The sequence below is a fragment of the Leucoraja erinacea genome, chromosome 7 (assembly GCF_028641065.1).
Source record: "Leucoraja erinacea ecotype New England chromosome 7, Leri_hhj_1, whole genome shotgun sequence".
NCBI classification, from domain to species: domain Eukaryota; kingdom Metazoa; phylum Chordata; class Chondrichthyes; order Rajiformes; family Rajidae; genus Leucoraja; species Leucoraja erinaceus.
This window is the reverse complement of record NC_073383.1, coordinates 53,005,720-53,031,307: the sequence shown is the minus strand read 5'-3', so window position 1 is coordinate 53,031,307 and position 25,588 is coordinate 53,005,720. Positions and strand designations below refer to the sequence as shown.

General features: G+C 41.2%; 1 protein-coding gene across 1 annotated transcript in view; it reads left to right on the top strand.

Moving 5' to 3' along the window:
- Positions 1-25,588, top strand: part of LOC129699148 (inactive dipeptidyl peptidase 10-like) — a 657,345-nt gene that overhangs the window by 174,825 nt on the left and 456,932 nt on the right. Inside the window, exon 3 of the mRNA XM_055638816.1 lies at positions 12,259-12,354. Within this exon, the coding sequence (XP_055494791.1) occupies positions 12,259-12,354 (96 nt within the window). The remainder of the gene's footprint in view (positions 1-12,258; positions 12,355-25,588) is intronic.

The following is a 25,588-nucleotide window of genomic DNA, read 5'->3' as shown; positions in this document are numbered from 1 at the left end:
GCCATTTATCCAGTACTTGGTCAATAGTGTTCTATGTTTTAGTGATCCAACTATTCATCTAAATGCATCTCAAATATTGTGAGACCACATCTCTCCACCACCGCCTCAGGTAGTGTGTTGCAAATTACAGCTACCCTCTGAAAGAAATGAAATCTTTCCTCATGAGAAGAATAGATCAGGTATGGTAAACTCCATCTGCCATCTTTCAGCCCACTCTTCCGAATGGTCTAAATCTCTCTGCAGACTTTGATAATCTACTTCATTATCCACAACACCACCTATCTTAGTATCATCTGCATACTTACTAATCCAATTTACCACACCATCATCCAGATCATTGATGTATATGACAAACAACAGTGGACCCAACACAGATCCCTGTGGCATCCCACTCGTCACTGGCCTCCAACCTGACAAACAACCATCCACCATTACTCTCTGGCATCTCCCAATCAGCCACTGAATATCTGGTGAAAGCTGAAATCTGAGCCTTTTAAATAATGTTTAAAAATAATATGAAGTCCATTTAAGTAATTAAAAGCAAGGTTTAGCTAATAAAAACTGATATCCAACATTACTAATGTAATATCATGAAATCAGGTTTTCAAAATGTGACCTTTGCACAAAAGATGAGATTTATGTTGGAAGGTAATAAAGTGGATCCCCAGTGGAGTCACTTCAGTAGAATAAGTTCACCCTGTACTTAATGCACTGATAACATAGAATGGAACAAATCTAAACTGAAACTCATCATCAATCCCCAGAATTTGACAGTTACAATGTTTATCTGCCCTTTACCACAAGGCTAATCCAATGAATTCTTTCAGTGTCTGATGGCATCCACTAAGAGGTAAAACATGCTTCCAAATAATAATTCTAGATAGGAAAACTGATATGGCACAGTCTTACAGATGTTAACTTTTCACAGCTCATTTTAATGACAAGATTTCTGATTTTAAAACCATCCCAGGGGCAATGAAGACACCAGTTTCTCAGTGCATCACAGTAATCATTTATGAACATTAATTCTGAAACATAATATTGCCCTAATTATAGGTATTAGCATTGGAATTATTTGGTTCAACAATTTAGGTTTGACATTTAGAAAGGGCTTACTATTGGCTAATTTACTACTACATTGGCATGAAAACACACACCTCCAGATTCGGGGACAGTTTCTTACCAGCTGTTATCAGGCAACTGAATCATTCTGCCACAACTGGAGAGCAGTCCTGAACTTCTGTCTACCTCTTTGGTGACCATCGGACTATCCTTTACCTTACACTAAACTTTATTCCATTATCATGTACCTATACACTGTAAATGGCTCAATTGCAATCATGAATTGCCTTTCCACTGACTGGATAGCATGCAACAACAGCGTTTCACTGTACCTTGGTATATGTGATAATAAGCTAAACTGAAATGAACACTCATATTTGATTTAATTGATATAGTTGTTTTCAATCTTTCACTTAAGAGCTAAACTGAAGCACTGCATTAAAATTCACTCAGTCCAAGGTCAATGCCAGACCATAAGCATTCCCCCATACAATTAAAGCATGGAATAGTCTTCACCCTACCATAGTTACCCAACCAGGTGCAAATAAATTTAAGGCTGTTCTTCTTCTCCAATAACCTTTTTTTGCTTCAGTCCACCCTCCGCCATCTCCAGTTTAAATTACATTTGGAATATTTTTGGAGGACCAAGATTCAAGAATCCAAGAATCCACTCAATCCCCTGTGTAAAAGTGTGACCAATGTTTTGCTCTTGAATTAGAAATTGGGCATTGGTTTATTATTTTCACATGCACCAAGAAAAAAAGACAAATTTTGTTTTGCACGCTATCAAGACCGATTACACCATATACATGTACAATCATACCATACAGGAGGACAACAGGTAGTGCATAGGGTAAAGAAATAGAGTGCAAATATAATGTTACAGCTACAGAGAGCAGATTAAAAAAACATGCAAGGGGCACAATGAGATAAATTGGGCGATTGGAAATATATTTTTAGAATATGAGATGTCTAATCCGATATTATGCGTTTTCAAGCTTTTGTGTCTTCTGATTGAAGGGAGAAGGATTAAAGAAAAATGGTTAGGATGTAAGGGGTCCTTGATTATGTTGGGTTTTTTTTTTCCCCGAGGCAGTATGTTGATAAAGGGGAGGGGAGGGGAGGGAAGGGAAGGGAGGCTGGTTTGCATGATGGACTGAGCTGTGTCCACAATTCTCTGCAATGTCTTGAGGTCTTATGCAGAGCAGATATTGTGCCAAGCTGCAACCCTTTAGGATGCTTTCTATGGTGCATTTGTAGAAATTGACAAGAGTAATTGGAGACAAGCAAATTTCCTTCATCTTCTGAAGTGGAGCTTTGGGGTACTTTCTTGGTAGTAGCGTCACTGTAGTTAGACCAGGACAAATAGCTGGTGACATACAAATTGTACTATAGGTACACAATAGTATACTGAGTGGTTGTAAAGGAGGCTGCAGAATGTGGTAGACATTACTCAGTCTGTGGTGGTATTGACCTCCACACCATCAAAGGCATCTACAGGATTTCTGCCTCAAAATGTAACTAATATCATCAAAGACGCATGCAGCCACGCCCTACCACGCTGCTACCATTGGGACGATGGTAGAGGAACCTGGCATTCAGGTTCAAGAACAGCTTCTTCCCAGAAACTATCAGGCTTTTGAACCACACTGCATGGATGATACACAGTCTCTTGCCCAGAGTAGGCGATTCGAGGACCAGAAGGCATAGGTTTAAGGTGATGGGGAAACAATTTAATAGGAATCCTAGGGGTATCTTTTTCACATAAAGGGTGGTGGTGTATGGAACAAACTGCAGAAGAAGGTAGTTGAGGCATAGAAAAATAGAAACATAGAAAATAGGTGCAGGAGGAGGCCATTCGGCCCTTCGAGACAGCACCGCCATTCATTGCGATCATGGCTGATCAATAACCCATATCCCTTGATTCCACTAGCCCCTAGAGCTCTATCTAACCCTCTCTTAAATCCATCCAGTGATTTGTCCTCTGTGGCAGGGAATTCCACAAATTCACAACTCTATGGGTAAAAAGGTTTTTCTCACCTCAGTCTTAAATGGCCTCCCCTCAATTCTATGACTGTGGTCCCTGGCTCTGGACTCACCCAACATTGGGAACATGTTCAACTGCTGATCACATGGAACCCTTCTCCACTTCGGTCTTCAAAGTTTTCGTCAGGGACTATCCCAATGTTTAAGAAACAGTTGGACAGGTACATGGAGAGGACAAGTTTGAAGGGATATGGACCAAATGCTGGCAGGTGGGAACTGTATTGCTGGGACATTGTTGGCCGATGTGGGCAAGTTCGGCTGAAGGGCCAGTTTCCACACTGTATCCACGCTTTAAGAATAAGGAGTAAGCCATTTAGAACGGAGACGAGGAAACACTTTTTCTCACAGAGAGTGGTGAATCTGTGGAATTCTCTGCCTCAGAGGGAGGTTGTCTGGATGTTTTCAAGAGAGAGCTAGTCATTAGTCATTAGTCATTAGTATATTTATTTGTCATTTGGACCCCTGGAGGTCCAAATGAAATGCCGTTTCTGCAGCCATACATTACACACAAATAGACCCCAGACACAACACAATTACATTTTACATAAACATCCATCACAGAGCTGTGATGGAAGGCCAAAAAAACTTATCTCTCCACTGCACTCTCCCCCCCCCAATGTCAGAGTCAAAGTCATAGCCCCCGGCTGGCGATGGCGATTGTCCCGCGGCCATTAAAGCCACGCCGGGTGGTGCAAGGTCGCACACCGGGTCTTGATGTTAGAGCCCCCGGCGTGCGCTCGCACAGTCCCGCGGCCATTCCAAGCCGCGCGGGGCGGTGCTGTAAGGCCCCGCTCCAGGAGCTCTTCGACCCCGCAACTCGGGCGGGAGAAGTCACCGTTGCAGGAGCCCCGAAAAGCGGTCTCCCTCCAGGGAGCCGCGGGCTCCCGGTGCCGCCGTCCGCAGACCCGCAGCAGCAGCCTCCCAATCTCCGGAGGTCGGGCAGCAGCAGTAGCAGCAGCAGCAGCAGCTCCTCCACCGCTCCACCCGCTCCGGACTCGGCCAGCCCCGCGACGTCGACGGTGAGTCTTAGCATCAGAGTCCCCGGCTTCTTCCTGTTGGAGGCCGCTCCTCGTTGCGGCCCCAACGACCACTGAGACCCGACGAGAAAAGGTCGGGTCTCCAGTGCAGGGAGAGATTTAAAAGTTTCCCCCCCCGCACTCCCACCCCACCCCCGCCCCCCACCACACACACACACCCGACCCGACAAAAACAACAAAAACTACATTAAAACACAGACAAAAATAATAAAAACGCGGACAGGCTGCAGAGGCCGCTGCTGACCAGAGTCGCGCCGCCTACCGGACCTAGATAGGGCTCTTAAAAATAGCGGAGTCAGGGTATAGGGGAGAAGGCAGGAATGGGGTACTGATTGGAATTGATCAGCCATGATCACATTGAATGGCGGTGCTGGCTCGAAGGGCCAAATGGCCTACTCCTGCACCTATTGTCTATTGTATCACTCAGTGACTCTGTTTAGATTTATTATTGTCACATGTGCCCAGGTACAGTGAAAAGTTTTGTTTTGCTAACCAAACAAGATCACATATCCTCCGGAGATGCTGCCTGATCCACCTAACTACTCTAGCACTTTGTTTTAATCACGATTCCTGGACCTCCTTTTGAACTAATACTATCATTAATTACGTGATTGTTACAGCATGACCAGGATTTTCTGTCTTAAAAGGAATAGATATTTGTTGTAAATTACGTTTTCATTAAGTATTAGCCATTGCTTGTTTACTATCATACTCTTTAATAGATTTTAGAAACATAGAAAATAGGTGCAGGCCATTCGACCCTTCGAGCACGCACCGCCATTCAATATGATCATGGCTGATCATCCAACTCAGTATCCTGTACCTGCCTTCTCTCCATACCCCCTGATCCCTTTAGCCACAAGGGCCATATCTAACTCCCTCTTAAATATTGCCAATGAACTGGCCTCAACTACCTTCTGTGGCAGAGAATTCCAGAGATTCACCACTCTCTGTGTGAAAAATGTTTTCCTCATCTCGGTCCTAAAAGATTTCCCCCTTATCCTTAAACTGTGACCCCTTGTTCTGGACTTCCCCAACATCGTGAACAATCTTCCTGCATCTATGAAAAAGCTACTTTTCTTAACAACTAAACAGGTTAGCTTCTTAATAAACAGACACCACACAAACTGTTTGGTAGACCAGTTCAAAATGTGGACCAATGTGGACACTCGACTGTCCTCGGTCCACTTCTCTGAACAACAGAATTACATTGCCTTAAATAGGGTTTTTTGTCCCCTTAGCACTTTCTACAGACATTAGTCATGGTCAGAGGTACAGGAAAAGGTTTCCACAGAATGCATCACATCAAAGGCATTTTGTTTACATGGTACAAGATATACTAAAAACATTGGCCATTTGGTTTAGGTCATTTTATCTTCAAAGAGATCACCCTAGCTCTTTCGCTGCTTCCTCTCTGTCACTTGGTCCCTCATAAACATAGGCCATTTGGTTTATGGCATCTTATCTCAAAGATGTGACTAGCTGTTTCTTTCTTCCTTTGTCGCCTCCTCCCCCATAAACATTGGCCATTTGGTTTATGGCATCTTACTTCAAAGATATGACTAGCTGTTTCTTTCTCTGTCACTTCCTCACTTGGGAGACAATGTTATGGTATTTATTATCTCACACACCGCAACCCGAGGCAAGCCTAATTTGACACAAAATATAAGCTGTAAGCTAGCCCAGAAAAATATTTTAATTTTTTCTTATTTTTGTAACTTTATTCGGCTTCATCATCTAGCCTGTCCAACCCCTTAAGATCCCCCCTCAATCTTCTAAATTCTAGCGAGTACAAGCCGAGTCTATCCAGTCTTTCTTCATATGAAAGTCCTGACATCCCAGGAATCAGTCTGGTGACCCTTCTCTGTACTCCCTCAATGGCAAGAATGCCTTTCCTCAGATTAGGAGACCAAAACTGTACGCAATACTCCAGGTGTTGTCTCACCAAGACCCTGTACAACTGCAGTAGAAACTCCCTGCTCCTATACTCAAATCTTTTTGCTATGAATGCTAACATACCATTCGCTTTCTTCACTGCCTGCTGCACCTGCATGCTTACCTTTAATCTGAAGTCTGAAGAAGGGTTTCTGCCTGAAACGTTACCTATTTCCTTCACTCCATAGATGCTGCTGCACCCGCTGAGTTTCTCCAGTATTTTTGTGTACCTGCCTTCTTTTAATGACTGGTGTACCATGACACCCAGGCCTCGTTGCATCTCCACTTTTCCTAATCGGCCACCATTCAGATAATAGTCTACTTTCCTGTCTTTGCCACCAAAGTGGATAACCTCACATTCATCCACATTATACTGCATCTGCCATGCATTTGCCCACTCACCCAGCCTATCCAAGTCACCTTGCAGCCTCCTCGCAGCCTCCTCACAGCTAACACTGCCCCACAGCTTCATGTCATCCGCAAACTTGGAGATGCTGCATTCAATTCCCTCATCCAAATCATTAATATATATTGTAAATAGCTGGGGTCCCAGCACTGAGCCTTGCGGTACCCCACTAGTCACTGACTGCCATTGTGAAAAGGACCCGTTTACTCCTACTCTTTGCTTCCTGTCTTCCAGCCAGTTCTCTATCCACATCAATATTGAACCCCCAATACCGTGTGCTTTAGGTTTGTATACTAATCTCTTATGTGGGACCTTGTCGAAAGCCTTCTGAGAGTCCAGATATAACACATCCACTGGATCTCCCTTATCCACTCTACAAGTTACATCCTCGAAAAATTCTATCAGATTCGTCAGACATGATTTACCTTTCATATATCCATGCTGACTTTGTCCAATGATTTATCCACTTTCCAAATGTGCTGCTATCCCATCTTTAGTAACTGATTCTAGCAGTTTCCCCACTACCGATGTTAGACTAATGGTCTGTAATTCCCCGTTTTCTCTCTCCCTCCCCTTTTAAAAAGTGGCGTTACATTACCTACCCTCAAATCCTCAGGAACTCCTCCAGAATCTAAAGAGTTTTGAAAAATTATCGCTAATGCATCCACTATTTCTGGGGCTACTTCCTTAAGTACTCTGGGATGCAGCCTATCTGGCCCTGGGGATTTATCGGCCTTTAATCCATTCAATTTACCCAACACCACTTCCCGGCTAATCTGGATTTCACTCAGTTCCTCCATCTCATTTGACCCCCGGACCCCTGCTATTTACGGCAGATTATTTATGTCTTCCTTAGTGAAGACAGAACCAAACTAGTTATTCAATTGGGCTGCCATGTCCTTGTTCCCCATGATCAATTCACCTGTTTCTGACTGCAAGGGACCTACATTTGTTTTAACAAATCTTTTTCTCTTCACATCCCTATAAAAACTTTTGCAGCCAGTTTTTATGTTCCCTGCCAATTTTCTTTCATAATCTATTTTCCCTTTCTTAATTAAACCCTTTGTCCTCCTCTGCTGGACTGAATTTCTCCCAGTCCTCTGGTAGGCTGCCTTTTCTGGCTAATTTGTATGCTTCATCTTTTGTTTTGATACTATCCCTGATTTCCCTTGTTATCCACGGATGCACTACCTTCCCTGATTTATTCTTTTGCCAAACTGGGATGAACAATTGTTGTAGTTCATCCATGCAGTCTTTAAATGCCTTCCATTTCATATCCACCGTCAACCCTTTAAGAATCAATTGCCAGTCTATCTTGGCCAATTCACGTCTCATACCCACAAAGTTACCTTTTTTTAAGTTCAGGACCCTTGTTTCTGAATTAACAATGTCACTCTCCATCCTAATGAAGATCTCAACCATATTATGGTCACTCTTGCCCAAGGGGCCACGCACAACAAGACTGCTAACTAACCCTTCCTCATTACTGAATACCCAGTCTAGAATAGCCTGCTCTCTCGTTGGTTCCTCTACATGTTGGTTTAGAAAACTATCCCGCATAAATTCCAAGAAACTTCTTCCTCAGCACCCTTGCCAATTTGATTCATCCAATCTATATGTAGATTGAAGTCACCCATTATTACTGTTTCACCTTTGTTGCACTCATTTCTAATTTCCTGTTTGATGCCATCCCCAACTCCACTACTACTGTTAGGTGGCCTGTACACAACTCCCACTAGCATTTTCTGCCCCTTTGTGTTTCACAGCTATACCCATATCGATTCCACATCCTCCAAGCTAATATCCTTCCTTTCTATTGCGTTAATCTCCTCTCTAACCAGCAACGCTACCCCACCTCCTTTTCCTTTCTGTCTATCCCTCCTGAATATTGAATATCCCTGGATGTTCAGCTCCCAGCCTTGGTCATCCTTGAGCCATGTCTCCGCGATCCCAACTATATCATAGTCATTAATAGCTATCTGCACATTCAACTCATTCACCTTATTACAAATACTCCTTGGATTGAGACACAAAGCCTTCAGGCTTATTTTTACAACACTCTTACCCCTTATACTATTATGTTGAAAAGTGGCCCTTTTTGATTTTTGCTCCGGATTTGTCTGCCTGCCACTTTTACTTTTCACCTTGCTACCTATTGCTTCTACCCTCATTTTACACCCCTCTGTCTCATTTAAGAAATCCTTTCCCTTTAACTCCATCCTCGATTATCCCATTTGACACCCCAACACCCTTCAGTTTAAAACCACCCGTGTAGCGGTGGCAAACCTGCCTGCCAGAATGCAGGTCCCTGACCTGTTAAGATGCAATCCGTCCCTTTTGTACAGTTTCCCCCTTACTCCAAAACAGATCCCAGTGATCTAAGAATCTAATCCCCAGCCCCATGCACCAGTTCCTCAGCCACACATTCATGTCCCGTATCTCCCTGTTCCTGCTCTCGCCAGCATGAGGAACTTGAAGCAAACCGGAGATAACAACCCTGGAGGTCCTGCTTTTCAGCATTTTTCCAAGCTCTCTAAAGTCACGCTGTAGAATATTCATCCCCTTCTTTCCGACATCGTTTGTGCCGACATGCACTACCACTCTACCCAATCTACCACAACCAACTCTCATCGCACGCCTTTGCAGTTTTCAGATTTAATACCCTAGTTTCAATTTTATCTTTATACACTATGCTTTTACGTTATCATTGTTCTCTAAGGCACCACAACTACTTTTCTCATTGCACCATACCTGATCTAAAAAAAACTATTATCAATCAAGCAATTGATCTCTTTTAGATGCTATAAATTTGTCCTCCAGATTATAACACGGGTTACACATAACTTAAACTCTCCTGTAAATATTATATTACCCTTGCTCCATACTCCTTGAAATTCCATTATATATCATGCCTACATTAACGCTAGTGTTTAGTGACCAATATACAGGACGCACCAATGTTTTCTAGCCCTTGCTGTTTCTCGGCTTCATTAACACTGATTCTACTTGATTCCACAGTCTTGAACTTATTTTTGAAAATTGGAACCATCTCATTTCCATCTCTCTTTAAAGTTAGCCCTAATTCATAAACTTGGTCACTTTATGATCACGTTTCTACTACAGCAATTAAAATGTCCCCATTTATTTATTCCTGTAGATTAACTCACCCACATTGTTACAGAAGATAGACAAATTTAAATAAAGAACATTCAGATTTGCCTTTTTACTAGTTTTCCCTGCCATGATTCTAATTGGGGTATATTTATGCTTGTGTGGTCTGCCTCTTCCTGACAGTCTTGTTATGATTATTTAGTTTGTTGCCCTGCAGTATCATTTTGTCCCTGCTCTTTAATTTCCAAAATTTACATATACTGGAATCTGTGCCCAATTATTTAGTTGTAATTTTTATTCACAGCCGTTGTTCTTCAATTCAGGATTCAAAAGAAATCCATCAAAATGGAAACGTTTTTTCTTCCAAAGAATTGGTGGCAATGCCCTGTGAAATGGGAGCCATTCTACTCAAACAAATCTTTTTGCCTATTGTTCATTTATTTGCTAATTTGCACGAGGCTCGGTTAATAATCCAGATATTAACACCTTCATGGTTCTTCTTCAGAGTCCATGTCATTAATTTCCCCATGGATCATCTTTCTCCTTCCATTCCAAGGTCCTCTCCAGGACCAAAGTGATATCCTTAACCCAGGCACCAGGCAGCAAAACTGTCTTCAGAACTTGTGCTCATAGCTGTGGACAGTAGAATTCATATACTTTATTCTACCATCCAGTATTACCATTGCATTATTTTTCATTTTCCGACTAGAATTGCCTCCTGGACAAGGTGCTGCACTGTGCTTTCTCATGTTCCCTGGAGTCACTGCTCTAATCCACACAACTTGCAAGATCCCTATTCCTGTCCAATAAGTACAAGAGTTAAGGCTCCTGCAGCATTGTGCTGTCTTGCACTCCTGTCCAGCCTGATTCACTAATTCTAGTTTGTAACCATCTCCTGGAATAACATGTCCATGTAAATATTTTGCTCCTTGATTCATTGCCTTGACCAAATTCCAGAATCCAACTCAACACCACTCAGCAAAGTATTGCAAGCCAGAGAAACCTTTTGCAGATGTGGTCTTCATGGGTCCAGTGGTTTCCATCAACAGCAACTATCTAAGACTGCAAACCAGCACCCAGATTCTTGCATCAAAATAATTATATGATTCTATGACTCTCATTCATGCTTTTCAATAGCCCAATCTTCATTTATACATTTTTAGGTGACCAGGCAATTATGCATTCCAAGGTTGAGCACCTGACCAATTAATTAGAGGCTTATCAATAATCTGAAAGAGTATAGCTACTTGTTTGAAGTTGAATCTGAATGGTCTCACCCAACTATTGCCTTTCCTTTCCTTCGAGAATTGCTGCCTGATCCATTGATACACTCCAGCACTGCGTGTTTCTCACATGGTTACTTTATTTGTTTATCACTTGCTTAATTGTTTATTACTTGGTTATCACTGCAATTTAAAACTACAGAGTTAAGAATAATTAGCCTTAATTTAAATTAAACCAATAATATTTACAGTTAACAAAATGACTGCATTTTCCATTTTCATAGGGCTGTAATCTAATCTTTTTAGAGCAATATACTGTTACAGCTAATAAATGTGGAAAATAGAAACCTATAAAAGCTATCCTTTAACCACATGAAGATTAAATAACTGCTTGAGATGGCATTTTCATTTCTTAAGTTAATCAGGAGAGACAAAATGTCACAAAGGAATATGATAAAAAAATCAAAAGGTAAATAGATGACAAGGATCAAAAATGGAATGGTGGAAAATCAAAATAAACACCCAATGCATTATTATCTCCACTGGTCACTAGAATGAATTCACAGTTTATAGGAATTAAAGATCACACATTCAGGCTGTGGATATTAAAGCTCTTCAAGCATCAAGTTATCACTGAAGTGAAAAACTCAATTTTCCAACCCACTGTTTCTAAACTAATTACCGACAGTATGTTAAGCCATCCAGAAATGTATTGGTTGAAAACATATTTTCACACATCCCAAAGTATTAATTAAATGTGGATGATACTGGATTTATACTGCATGTCGAGTGCAGGGAAAAATAACATTTAATCTTTTTTTTTAATTGCATGCACCATTGTGTCTTGCTTGCACAGTATATTGGGAAAGTGGCTGGCACATACATAGTTCCAAAAAATATGTTGAAGATATGCCTTCCTTAGGATTTGCACAGTTATTTTAGCTGCAATTTTGAAAAGTGGCTGAGCTAAACCATTTTGGATATTTTCTGCTTTGATGTGGTCACTGTTCCAGATTTGCAAAGGGTATAGTTAACAACAACCTAAATCACATTTGAAAAGCAGTCTGGATGTCATGGTTTGTCTTTTATAGAGGTGTACCACATGCAAAACCAGCCCTTCAGCCCAATCCGTTGTACTTTTCATAAAACACAAAGTGCTGGGGTAACTCAACAGGTAGCATCTGTGGAAGGAATGGATAGGTGACATTTCGGCTCTGACATTTCTTCAGACTCTTACTTACCCTGATTTCAGAGCAACATCAGGAACATGATTGATATTTTGCCCTCAAATTCTACTCTCCTTGCGGCATTTATCTCTTAACCCTGTGCTTTAATTTTATGTAAATATTGTTAACATTTGTTTTGTGCAACGTCAAATCTACAGAAGAAAATATGTTTTATGCTACAAAGTTTTAACTTATTGTTTAATTTATTTCAGATGACACTTTGAAAACAGCAGATGCTCGACTGTCTTTGGATGACCTATTTAGAATAGAGTTCACTGCACATGACCCAGAAGTAAAATGGATAAACGGTATGTAATGAAGCGATAACTCACAAGCTTAAAGTAATGCAATAAAAAAGCAATGCAATTAAGCGGGTAATATTGGTGGACCTTAGAAATAATTGTTCATCATCATCTTAAAATAATTTACAAATATGCTTAGAGCAGCTTATGGAACCTACCAGGGAGAAGGCAATTTTGGATTTAGTGTTGTGTAATGAACCGGATTTGATAAGGGAACTCAAGGTAAAGGAACCATTAGGAGGTAGTGACCATAATATGATGTTTTAATCTGCAATTTGAGAAGGAGAAGGTAACATTGGAAGTGTCAGCATTGCAGTTGAATAAAGGGGACTATGGAGGCATGAGGGAGGAGCTGGGCAAAATTGACTGGATAGAGACCCTAGCAGGGATGACGGTGGAACAGCAATAGCAGATATTTCTGGGAATAATCCTGAAGATGCAGGATCATTTCAATCCAAAGAGGAAGAAAGATTCTAAGGGGAGTAAGAGGCGACTGTGGCTGACTCGGCAAGTCAAGGACAGTATAAAAGTAAGAGAAGATGCATAACATAGCAAAGAGTAGCAGGAAGCAATTGGATTGGGCAACTTTTAAAGATCAACAGACGGTAACTAAAAAGGCAATACGGGGAGAAAAGATGAAGTACGAAGGTAAGCTAGCCAAGAATATAAAGGAGGATAGTAAAAGCATTAGGTATGTGAAGAAGAAAAAAATAGTTATGACAAATGTGGCACCCTTGAAGACAGAAACAGGTGAATTTATTATGGGGAACATGGAAATGGCAGATGAGTTGAACAAGTAGTTTGGTTCTGTCTTCACTGAGGAAGTCACAAACCATCTCCCAGATCTACCAGGGGACAGAGGGTGATGGAGGAACTGAAGGAAATTCACATTAGTCAGGAAATTGTGTAGGGTAGACTGATGGGATTGAAGGCTGTTAAATCCCCAGGGCCTGATGGTCTGCATCCCAGGGTACTCAAGGAGGTGGCTCTAGAAATTGTTTATTGCATTGTTTATCATTTTCCAATGTTCTATAGATTCAGGATCAGTTCTTGTGGATTGGAGTGTAGCTTCCTCTTCTTATAGAGTCCACACACAAGATTAGATGTTGTTCAGCCAGAGCTGAACACACTTCTCGTGTATATATACAATGGTGTCTGGGGTCTTGCGCTTCTTGTGCTTCTTGTGCATGGTGGTGGAAAGATTGGTGAAAACAGAGCCACGACGTGATCGCTCTTTCCTTGACCCCGGAGGGTAGCTGATGTTGTCCCACTTTTTAAGAAAGGAAGGAGAGAGAAAGCAAGGAATCATTGACCAGTTAGCCTTACATTGATGGTGGGGAAGATGCTGGAGTCAATAGACAATAGACAATAGGTGTAGGAGTAGGCCATTCGGCCCTTCGGGCCAGCACCGCCATTTAACGTGATATTGGCTGATCATCCCCAATCAGTACCCCGTTCTGGCCTTCTCACCATATCCCCTGACTACGCTATTGTTAACCAGCCTCCACCGCCCTCTGAGGCAGAGAATTCCATAGACTCACAACTCACTGTGAGAAAAAGTGTTTCCTCATCTCTGTTCTAAATGGCTTACTCCTTATTCTTAAACTGTGGCCCCTGGTTCTGGACTTCCCCAACATTGGGAACATGTTTCCTGCCTCTAGCGTGTCCAAGCCCTTAACAATCTTATATGTTTCAATGAGATTCCCTCTCATCCTTCTAAACTCCAGAGTGTACAAGCCCATCTGCTCCATTCTCTCAGTATATGATTATTAAAGATGTAATAGCGGCGCTTTTGCATAGCAGTAACAGGATCGGTCCGAGTCAGCATGGATTTACACAGGGGAAATCATGCTTGATAAATCTTCTGGAATATTTTGAGGATATAACAAGTAAAATGGACAAGGGAGAGCCAGTGGATGTAGTGCACCTGAACTTTCAGAAAGCCTTTGATAAGATCCCACACGGGAGATTAGTGGGCAAAAATAGAGCACATGGTATTGGGGGTAGAGTATTGACATGGATTGAAAATTGGTTGGCAGACAGGAAACAATGATAGGGATTAACGGGCCCCTTTCAGAATGGCAGGCAGTGACTAGTGGGGTGCTGCAAGGCTCGGTGCTGGGACCGCAGCTATTTTCAATATACAATGATTTAGATGAAGGAATTAAAAGTAACATTAGCAAATTTGCAGATGACACAAAGATGGGTGGTAGTGTTAACTGTGAAGAGGATGCTATAAGGATGCAGAGTGACTTGGACAGGTTGGGTGAGTGGGCTGATGCATGGCAGATGCAGTTTAATGTGCATAAGTGTGAGGTTATCCACTTTGGTGGCAAGAACAGGAAGGCAGATTATTATCTGAATGGTGTCAGGTTAGGAAAAGGGGTAGTACAACGAGACTTGGGTGTCCTTGTACATCAGTCACTGAAAGTAAGCATGCAGTTACAACAGGCATTGAAGAAAGCTAATGGCATGTTGGCCTTCATAACAAGAGGAGTTGAGTATAAGAGCAAAGAGGTCCTTCTGCAATTGTACAGGCCCCTGGTGTGACTACACCTGTGGTATTGTGTGCAGTTTTGATCTAATTTGAGGAAGGATATTCTTGCAAATGAGGGAGTGCAACGTCGGTTCACAAGGTTAATTCCCGGGATGGCGGGACTATCATATAATGAAAGAATGTAGTGACTGAGCTTATATTCACTGCAATTTAGGAGGCTGAGAGGTGATTTTATAGAAACATATAAAATTATTAAGGGATTGGATACTCTCGGTGTAGGAAACATGTTCCCGATGTTGGGGGCATCCAGAATCAGGGGCCACAGTTTAATAATAGGGGTAGGCCATTTATAACTGAGATGAGGAAAACATTTTCACATTTTCAAAGTTGTTTCAGTGTAATGGCTGCAAACCTTAGCCTCTACAATAAACTCATCGAGTATTGGAGGGCCATTTAAGATCATCGCCATGCATGCGCAGAAAAATCAAATTCTGTGAATGTGATAACATTGTGCTGGAAGGATAACTTTTTTTTCTCATTGTTGTAGCAAACATATCTCCACACCCATCAATACCATTTTGTGAGCTATTGCTAACTACTGCTGTCAAAGAACAGTGTATCTCTATATGTAATTACAAATTTGTTCCAAGTAATTTGGATTTTGTCCCACAATACTGATTTGAGTACTTAAACGTCTGCAAAGATTGGTGGAAATAATTGTTTCCAAAATAATATTATCTCTTGAATTTCCTTCTCCGTGTTATTTTGGGCAGCAAGTGGTTATTAACAAGGTGACTCAAGTCAAATGCTACTCATGGCTTAATGGACTGTCAATTGCATTTTTATATCTACAGTAATGTTTAATAAAGTACAATCTACCTTTTATTTTTACTCCATTTATTCCACTTCAGTGGTTTATCCACTCTTCCCTTCAAGGATGCAATATCTTTGCTTTAACTATCTAGTGCCTTTCATCAGCAGCAAGGTGTATTGTCTCCATTCTGCTAAACTGCTTACTTTGAGCAAATGGATAGGAAATATCAGGCAGGGCATATTTCACATTATCCATAAACAATGAGTGACACTCTCCAAATGTGAATGCTCTGATGACCTTCCATATTACTTCCAACAGATGCTCAGAAGTACTGTGCAAACATGCATAGTAATGGTGGGAAAACTGATAACAAGATAAGTACTTTGTAGTGAAACATTGGTAAAATCAGGCAGCAATGTTTAAACTGGGTCAAACTTCAAGATTCACTCCAGTGGTTCTTACTGATCAGGCTCAGGGAATTCCTAGTTGAGATTCATTTTGTATTTAATCGGGCAAATCTAAACGATAATGGGTCTAATTTAAATTTAGCAATGGCATGAAGCAGACAGTATAGGATTGGCCATACATTATACACACTTCTCAATTTTCCTCTCCATTGGATACAATGTGAAGTAATATCAGTGGGTATGTATTAAGGGTGGCTGATCTGATGTTGGCCATTATTCACCATGGCCAAATTATCTCTGAAATTCGGTTGAATGCAGTTAGCAAGAGGGTGACAGAAACTAATATCGGCCAATATAATATTGGCATATGTATTAATTATGTATAAATAGAAGGAATCTGAAGAGAAAATAGATGTTTTTATTATTGACCTAAGTTATTGATGGCAGTTATCCAGTTATATTTAAAATATTGTTGTTTTCTACATTTTAATTCACTTTTCATTGTTACTTTAATGAGTATGTATTGAAAAAAAAACATTCATTAAACCATAATGCTTTGAAATCACAATATTAATAATTTCACTGATGGCTGACAATTTACAAAACAATGTTTTTGTACAAGAGCTGATATCCTTCTGAATCAGGGATCGAGACCAGACTTGCATTGAAACATGGGCCTGTTGGGGAGGGGAGGGCATGGAGAGAGAGCGAAATCTCTGGTCTGTGTTTTTTAATATATAGCCAGGAATGTCCTATATTGCTTCTGGCTGCACAGAAATAGTAAATTGGAGCCTGTTTATGGAATTGTCAGCAACAGTCCCTTTAAAGACTAAGCACAGGACTACTGATTATATAATTAAAACGCCATCATCTGAATAATCCTGAAGTTCTGATTTCCTGAGGTACACCCTTGCTTGGTATCAGTTGGACATCAGTGCCTATTTTGAGGTTATGACTGACTCATTTATTGTACATTTGAGAAGTTAATGTCCTCCAAATTACAGAGTAATTGAGAATTGTACATCAGCAATTTTTTTAATAAATTCTTAACCAAATCACCAAGCTTTAAGGGTAGAGAAGCAATGTGTAAAGATGTGCAAGGCAAGTTTTTTTTTACAGAAAAGGTGGTGAGTGTCTGGAATGTACTGAAAGGAGTGGAGGCAGACATAATGGAAGCATGCAAGCAATTTTTGGATAGGCAGGGAATGGAAGGATATGAATTATGTACAAGCAGATAGGAGTTTGTCTAGGCATCATGTTCAGCACACACATTGTGGTATATCGCATCAGGCGGTCAGAGACCTCCATCTGACTTTCAGTGCTCTGTAATGACAAGATGCACTGATGGATGTGCTTATTTAAAAAAATTGTTTTCCTCCAATGGATGATCTGCAGGCCGGCACAACTAACACTCTGCTCTGTTGCGATACTCAGCAATGAGTCCAGTGTTGGAGCTCTAAGATCCTGTGCTGGGCTGGATACACTTCTCATCCATCCCTTCAACTTTATACCAACTGAGAATGGGATCACTGACCTAGACAGAAAATTTAAATGCAGGTATGTGCCATTTGTGTTTAGTTTGCTTGGTCTTGATATTTATTTGACTCTCAATAGAAAGTTGCAAAGTGAATACATTTTTTTTTCCCTAAATCAAAGATACAGTAAAACTAAACAACCACTAATTTTCCTCAATCTCAGCCCATTTGCCTTTGAGCAACATTATAATCTCTGGCTGTAACTCAATGGTACAGTTTGATATTTTACTGTTGTTCACATCAAAAGATATCTTGAGGGCTTCTTTCAGAAAAAGGGAAACATATTTATTTTGTGGGGGGCTTGCATATCGATATCAACCAGCCATATACACACCATTAATTATTCCACTAATGGAACATTATTAACATATGTATGTACTGGCAAACATTTCCAAGTTTATAAAGCCTAATATTATTAACGCATACATCATCCTTCTGTTGCAAATCACCTCAGTTGTTGGGTAATTTCCTCTGTCCAGTGTTATTCTCCAAAATGTGATCACTTCTCATTAATCTTCTTGCGAGTTTTAAAGTTTATTGTATTTATACATTCGTTGAAAATCTAATTTCCTGATGTGTTGATGCAGCTATTTGCAGAAAGTATCACTGCTTTATGCATTACATTTGGCATTGAAATACTACTCAGTTTATTCAGATGTAAAATGTTGAGTTTCATTTCTGGAAGTCGGAACTTGTTCTTAAAGTCATTATTAAACTTTTGCATTTGACTTTGTTAAATAGGATTTTGTTTTTTCTTGATCAGTTGGGCCAATGACCCGATGATGAGCTGGTTTAATGAAAATGAGAGTTTAATGCAGATAAGTGCCAAGTGTTGCATTTATGAAGTCACACCAGGGCAGGACCTTCACAGTGACTGGCAGAGCCCTGGAGAATGTTGTGGAGCAGAGTGATCAAAGAATGCAGGTACTTCATTCCTTGAACGGAGTGTCAAGAGGTTAGATAGGGTGGGCAAGAAGGTTTTTGGTACATTAGCCTTCATCGGTCTGTATTGAGCATAGAAGTTAGCATGTTATGTTAGAGTTGTATAAGATGTTGGTGAGACCACATTTGGATTATTGTGTTCAATTTAGGTCACCCTGCTATAGGACATTGCTAAGCTGGAAAGAATGCAGAGAAGATTTACATTGATGTTGCCAGGCTAGGACTTTATTCCTTTGAGCACAGGGGACTGAGGAGTAATCTTCTGGAAGTGTGTAAGAACATAAGGGGAATAGATAAGGTGAATACCCAGACTTTTATCCAGGGTAGGGGAATCAAGAACCAGAGGCCATAGATTTAAAGTGAGAGCGGAAAGATTTTATACGGTTTATTTTCAGTGAATATAGTGCAATCTTGTTGAATCACCAATTGAGGAATAACTGCTTAACTGGCAATGTACACCTATTCAAAAAAAATGATGTGTAGTTAATTTGGATAAGCACTTTAAAATTGAATTGTAATTACACAACATTGTGAACAATGTGGTTCAATGTTTTTTTATATATGAATCTAATTCTAAGGAAGAAATTATATTCTATCAATTAAAAACATGGGATTATAGATGCTGGAATTTTGTGCAACAAAAACAAATTGCTCAAGGAATGCGGTGTGCCAGGCAGCAACTAAGGAAGGGATGGACAAATGACATTTCAGGGTTGGGACCTTTCTTCAGACATCCTCAAGTACTTTTACTTTCTGAGAATTGCATGGACTCTATCCTGTGTAACTGTAAAATGGGAAGAAAATTTGTGGCATCAAAAGAGTCTGAAGAAGGGTCCCAATCCAAAATGCCACATATTTATGTTCTCCATAGATGCTGCCTGATCAGCTGAGTTATTCCAGGACAACCTTTTGTGGTGCCATCAGATTTCTTGAAGAATACATATCGTGCCCAAGTACAACTTCCCTAATTTTGGTCTATGCACAGTTGGTATGGTCTAATCTGGCTGACGTTGGCTTTCACTACTACTACTACTACTACTACTAATAATAATAATAATAATAATAATAATAATAATAATAAACTTTATTACAGACTCAAGGTCCAGACAAGGGGCAACATTACATTAAAAATGCATTGCATATCAAATATCATAAATATATATAAAATCATGGTATATCACATAAAAACATCATAATTTATATTTTTTAAAAACCCACAATACTTAAGTTAAAAATCCAGATTAAAAGATGGTCAATGTCCTACAACGAGACAACGATACCAGTGTTTCCACAGCTGGGATTCGTAGCGTGTAGTGCTAACCCTTATGTTTGTCAAGGCCACAATAAGCACATTTTTAGAGTCATTTATCCTGCAAATGAATTTATACATGTGGCGTCTTAGGATAGCTTCTAAAGTACTGACTACTGCAGCCACAAACATATTACTGGCACTACGCCATCTAGGTTGCCTTAGCAGTGTTCTCATGGCATCGTTATATGCCACCTTTAGTCTCTGCATACTTGTCTTTAAATAGTTCGATCACAGGTGCGCAGTATAGAGGGGTGTGCAGTATGCTCTAAATAGCTACATCTTCATCACATCTGCACACGCACCAAATTTACGCAAGAGGATATTCGCCTGTACATACAGCATGCGTCATTGCCTATAAATATCCTCATCATCTGTCATTTGTTCTGTAATAATATGCCCTAGATATTTTATCTTATTACAGACACTAAGATTGTTGTCAGACAATTTAAAATCAGGATATTTTAGGCATTTATCCTCTTTGGTTCTTCAGATCATAACAGCACTCTTACTAGCATTATATTTAATGTCATGTTCCACACCATACTATGAACATATAGTAAGGAGCTGCTGGAGACCAGCGCTAGATGGACTAAAGACCACAAGATCATCTGCATACATAATATGGTTCACTAAAATATTACCAATCACGCACCCAGTGTTTGTTACAGGCTTTCAATTGTTTAGACAGATCATCAATATATAGATTAAAAAGGACTGGGGACAAAATTCCCCCTTGTCTAACACCATTGCTAACCCCAAATGGGGCTGAGACCCTATTGCCCCATTTTATTTGCATAGTCTGGTGGGCATACCAGTAGGCCAGAATTCTAACAATGTATGCAGGCACCCCTCTTTGACTCATTTTACCAAACAGCTTTCTGTGATTAACATGGTCATAGGTTTTGGAAGCATCAATAAAGCACATAAGGATTGAAGAGTTTTTGCCTCTATATTTGTTTACAATCTCCTTTAGGGCATATATGCATAAGTCAGTGCCATGTTTAGCTTTAAAGCCAAACTGGTTATCTGTGGAGTTAACAAACTCCTTTATTCTATCCAGCAGAACTCTTTCTAAGACTTTTGACAATATGCTGGCTAAAGCTACGGGCCTGTAATTATTTAGGCTGCCTACTTTACCAGCTTTGTCCTTAATGACCGGCACTAACAGGACAGACAACATTGAGTCTGGTACCAAGCCATGAATCATAAAGCCAGTAAAACAAATAGCTAGGAGAGGAGCTATCCTCATTCAGATTCAGATTCAGATTCAGAAATCTTTATTGTCTGTCGTAACAGAAAATCTTCTTTGACGTGGCTCAACATACAGACAGGACAATGTACTGATAAGCAGTCATACAACACAGATTTCTGCGAGCACACACAGTGTGTATCGATCTTAAAGCAAATATAAAGATTAAAAACTGTAAAAATAGACAAGATAAAAATTGTGGATACGTGTAAAGTGATAATGCGTCAGGGTTAATTTGTCCATTGTTCATTTTTTATTTAAGCTGTTTATGGCAACGGGTATGAATGAGTTTTTGTGGATGTTTTTCTTGGATAGGGGGACTTTATATCGGCGGCCTGATGGCAGAAGTTGGAAAGACTTGTGCAGGGGGTGGGTGGGATCCTGTGTAATGAGATTGGCTTTCCTTTTAACTGCCTGGGTGTGGAGTACTGATAATTGATTTTGAGCTTTGCCTCATACTCGCATACTTAAGATGTTCAGCAGATATATGATTCAAGCCACTTGCTTTGTTGTTGGACAGCTTGTTCGTGGCATGATACACCTCATGTGACATAATCACCATCAAGTCATTACTCTCAATATTGTCCACCCTATACAAGTCACCTTGGACACAGTTGAATAAAGTGCTATAATGTTGTCGCCATAACTCCGCAGTATTAGCTGTTCCGGAGATTCCATCTACAGTACATGGTAGAGATGTTTTGCAACTGCTAAGAGCTGTCATTTCCTTCCAAAAATCTGTAGCATTGTTACTTAGCAGCTTCTTAGTCATGGAATTAGCCCTCATAGCTTCCTCATTTTTACAGATGAAGCGAACAGCATACTTATACCTTGCATTAGTGAGCCTCTTGTGCTCAAACACAGGCCCCTGTCTGGGTCTACCTGCCATAGCCCATGATTTGGTGGCTTCACGGGCTTCAGTATGATACTCAGCTACATACTTATTCCAGCCAGGTCTGATGTTATGTGTCTTATTTTTATGCTTGCCGTAGGACTTACTGCCTACATATAAAGCGCTTACTATATCATTATACATGGAGCAGATATCTCTCCTATGCTTCATCTCCTTACAATTAACATTACTACATATTATTGCATCTTTAGTAGATGAATATTGCTTAAGGATGTATCTGTATGGGCATAATAGGCTAGGATGTCTTCCTTTGTAAGCGTTGACCAGTCCAGTTTTTCTGTATTAAAGCTATTTCTATCTCTGGATACCACAGGTATGTGTTCAATATTTATCATCACAGCAACAGGTATATGATCAGTCATTGCTGCCCCATACAGAATGCTCATACACCCCAATGAGGCATGTGCATCAGCTGTACTAATACAGTGGTCCAGCCATGATGTGGTGTGCCAGGCCTCACTAATATAAGTATAACTATCTGTAGGTAAAAGCACTTTGCTTGACAATATTAAATTATTATCTTGACAGAACTGAGCCATATGATTGGCAAATAATGAGTTCCTATCTGAGATATCTGCATTCATATCCCCAATGACATATACACTACAATAATTATTGTTTTGAATGAAAGAATAGATGAAAGCAAGTCTATTTAAATATTCATCCTCATTCTGATGGCATTCATAGGGTGTATATACATTCAGGATAACAAATTCCTTGTCGTTGTGAGTAAAGTGTAAGGCAATGCACCAGTCAACATCAAGCCGAATCACATTTACTGATGAGTCAAGCTTCTTGTTCCATTGAATAGTCACACCACCTGGTATCCTACCTCTTACTATTCCCATGCCAAGGTCAGTTGTAGACTCCCCAGCCCCATGAAAGTTGTCATTGAGAGAATTGAGTTTGTCCAAGTCTTGCTTCGCTAAGAATGTCTCTTGCATACATAGTATGTCACAGTTCTCCAGGAGGTTGTCAACAACTAAGCGGCGAGCTTTATCCCCTGCGCTCTGGCCCAAACGCAGGCCACAACAATTGTACGATAGTACTCGAATGTTAATTTAGTGAGACTAGTAAGTGCCTCTAGCACCAGCAGGTATACTTATTCCCCCCGCAGCAGGCGCAGTGCTTGATCCGATGACTCCAACCCTGCGCGGCTCATAATAGCGCCGGACAAATGCCCCTTCTGGCCAGAGCTCCGGATTGTACATTTCGCCAACCTCATTGCATTCCGCAGATACTTTAAATGAACTGTACCTACTGTGTACAGTGTCAATCTTTTGACAGGTAACCTCACGGCCAGGTTTTTCATTAAGATGGACAGATAAAGTTCTGACGTCTAGATCCGGTGAGAACTTGGAGGCAAAAACACTCACCAGCTTAGTCTTAATCATTTTGATGTTGCCCACAGCTCCAGTACCAATAATAGGCACAGCGTTACTGGATTTCTTCCACTGCCCGGTGGACAATTTTGGCTTACCAACAGTGTTGTCTGGAGCATGACGTCGACCCTTTTTCACAACATCACTCCACTTTGGAGAGTCTTGCAACGTTAGACCACTGGGACTATTCTCCATGTTTAATGCAAGGCCCTCCGCCGCAGCCCTCACTCCGACTACTAAGCCAGAGGCTCCTGCCGGTGCAGCTCCCAGTGCTGTATCTGCCATGCCAATGGTTCCATCTTCGCCTGCCTGCTGCCCGTGGCCAATGCACCGGCTCCCCCGTTTGCCTCTTGCCCGGCACCAAGCTCTACCGCCCGCTGCCTGCTGCCCGGCTCCAAGCTCCGGGTCTTCACTGCTCCACGCTCCGGGTCTCCGTTGTTCCCAGCTCCGGGCTCCGCTGCCCGACTCCAAGCACCACGGCCCCCCGGCCCAGGTCGGGCCCGTCACGGACCCCGGCTTTGGCTGCTCACCGCCCGCTGAACTTGGTGCCCCTTCCACCGGGCCTGGACTGCGACTATCTCCCGGCACTGCGCTGCCGTTAAGGACCAGGGTTTTCTTCCTGCAGCAACTTCGAGGTGACATTCGCCCGCTCCTCGCAGGGGTAAGTAAGTTTTTTTTCGGGCACTAAGGACGCAAGTTTGAATTTGCCGCCAGGTGCGAGAACGTGACCGTGATCAACCATCGGCCATCTTGGATCACTACTCTTGTGAGACCTGTTCCTTTACATAAAGGAGACCAGCTCGAGCAGTTACTGCAATCCATGCACCAGATACACTCTCTCAGGTCAATACTCCAAGTAATGCCTCGTCCTCAGATCATGAATGCCACTCTTTTCAGCCGATCCTAATACTGTTCTCCTGCCTCTGCCTTGACAAAGATCCTGACCCATGGTACTTCCTTTACATACAAACATAGAATATAGGTGCAGGAGGAGGCCATTTGGCCCTTCGAGCCAGTTCTGCCATTCATTGTGATCAAGGCTGATCATCCACCATCAGTAACCCGTGCCTGCCTTCTCCCCATATCTCTTGATTCCGCTAGCCCCTAGAGCTCCATGCAACTCTCTTTTAAATTCATCCAGTGAATTGGCCTCTAAAGCCTTCTGTGGCAAAGAATTTCACAAATTCACAACACTCTGGGGAAAAAGATTGTTCTCGTCTCAGTTTTAAATGGCCTCTCCTTTATTCTTAGACTATGGCCTTTGGTTCTGGACTCCCCAAACATTGGGAACATTTTTCCTGCATCTAGCTTGTCCAGTCCTTTTATATTAATAATTTTATAATTTTATATGTTTTTATAAGATATCCTCTCATCCTTCTAAATTCCAGTGAATACAAGCCCAATCTTTCCAATCTTTCCTCATATGACTGTCCCGCCATCTCAGGGATCAATCTCGTGAACCTACGCTGCACTGCCTCAATAGCAAGGATGTCCTTCCTCAAGTTAGGAGACATAACTGCACACAATACTGCAAATATGGTCTCACCAGGGCCCTGTACAACTGCAGAAGGACCTATTTACTCCTATACTCAAATGTTCTCATTATGAAGGCCAACATGCCATTAGCTTTCTTCATTGCCTGTTGTACCTGCATGTTTACTTTCAGTGACTGGTGTACATGGACACTTTCCTTTTTCCTAATCTGACACTACTGAGATAATAATCTGCCTCCATGTTCTTGACCCCAAAGTGGATAACCTCACATTTATCGACATTGTACTGCATCTGCAATGCATCTGCTCACTCACTCAACCTGTCCAAGTCACCCTGCAACCTCCTAGCATCCTCTTCGCAGTTCACACTGCCACCCAGCTTTGTATCATCTGCAAATTTGCTAGTGTTACTTTAATTCCATCATCTAAATCAGTAATATATATTGTAAATAATTGCGGCCCCAGCACCGAGCCTTGTGGCACTCCACTCGCCACTGCCTGCCATTCTGACAAGGACCCGTTTATTCCTACTCTTTGTTTCCTGTCTGCCAACCAATTCTCGTACTTCATCTTTGCACCCCTTATTGTCCTTTCTAATACCTTCTGTTGTATTTTGAAAGTTTACCAATCCTGTGGCTTTCCACTACTCTTTGCTATGTACCTTTTCTTTTAGTTTTATTCCATCCCTAACTTCCC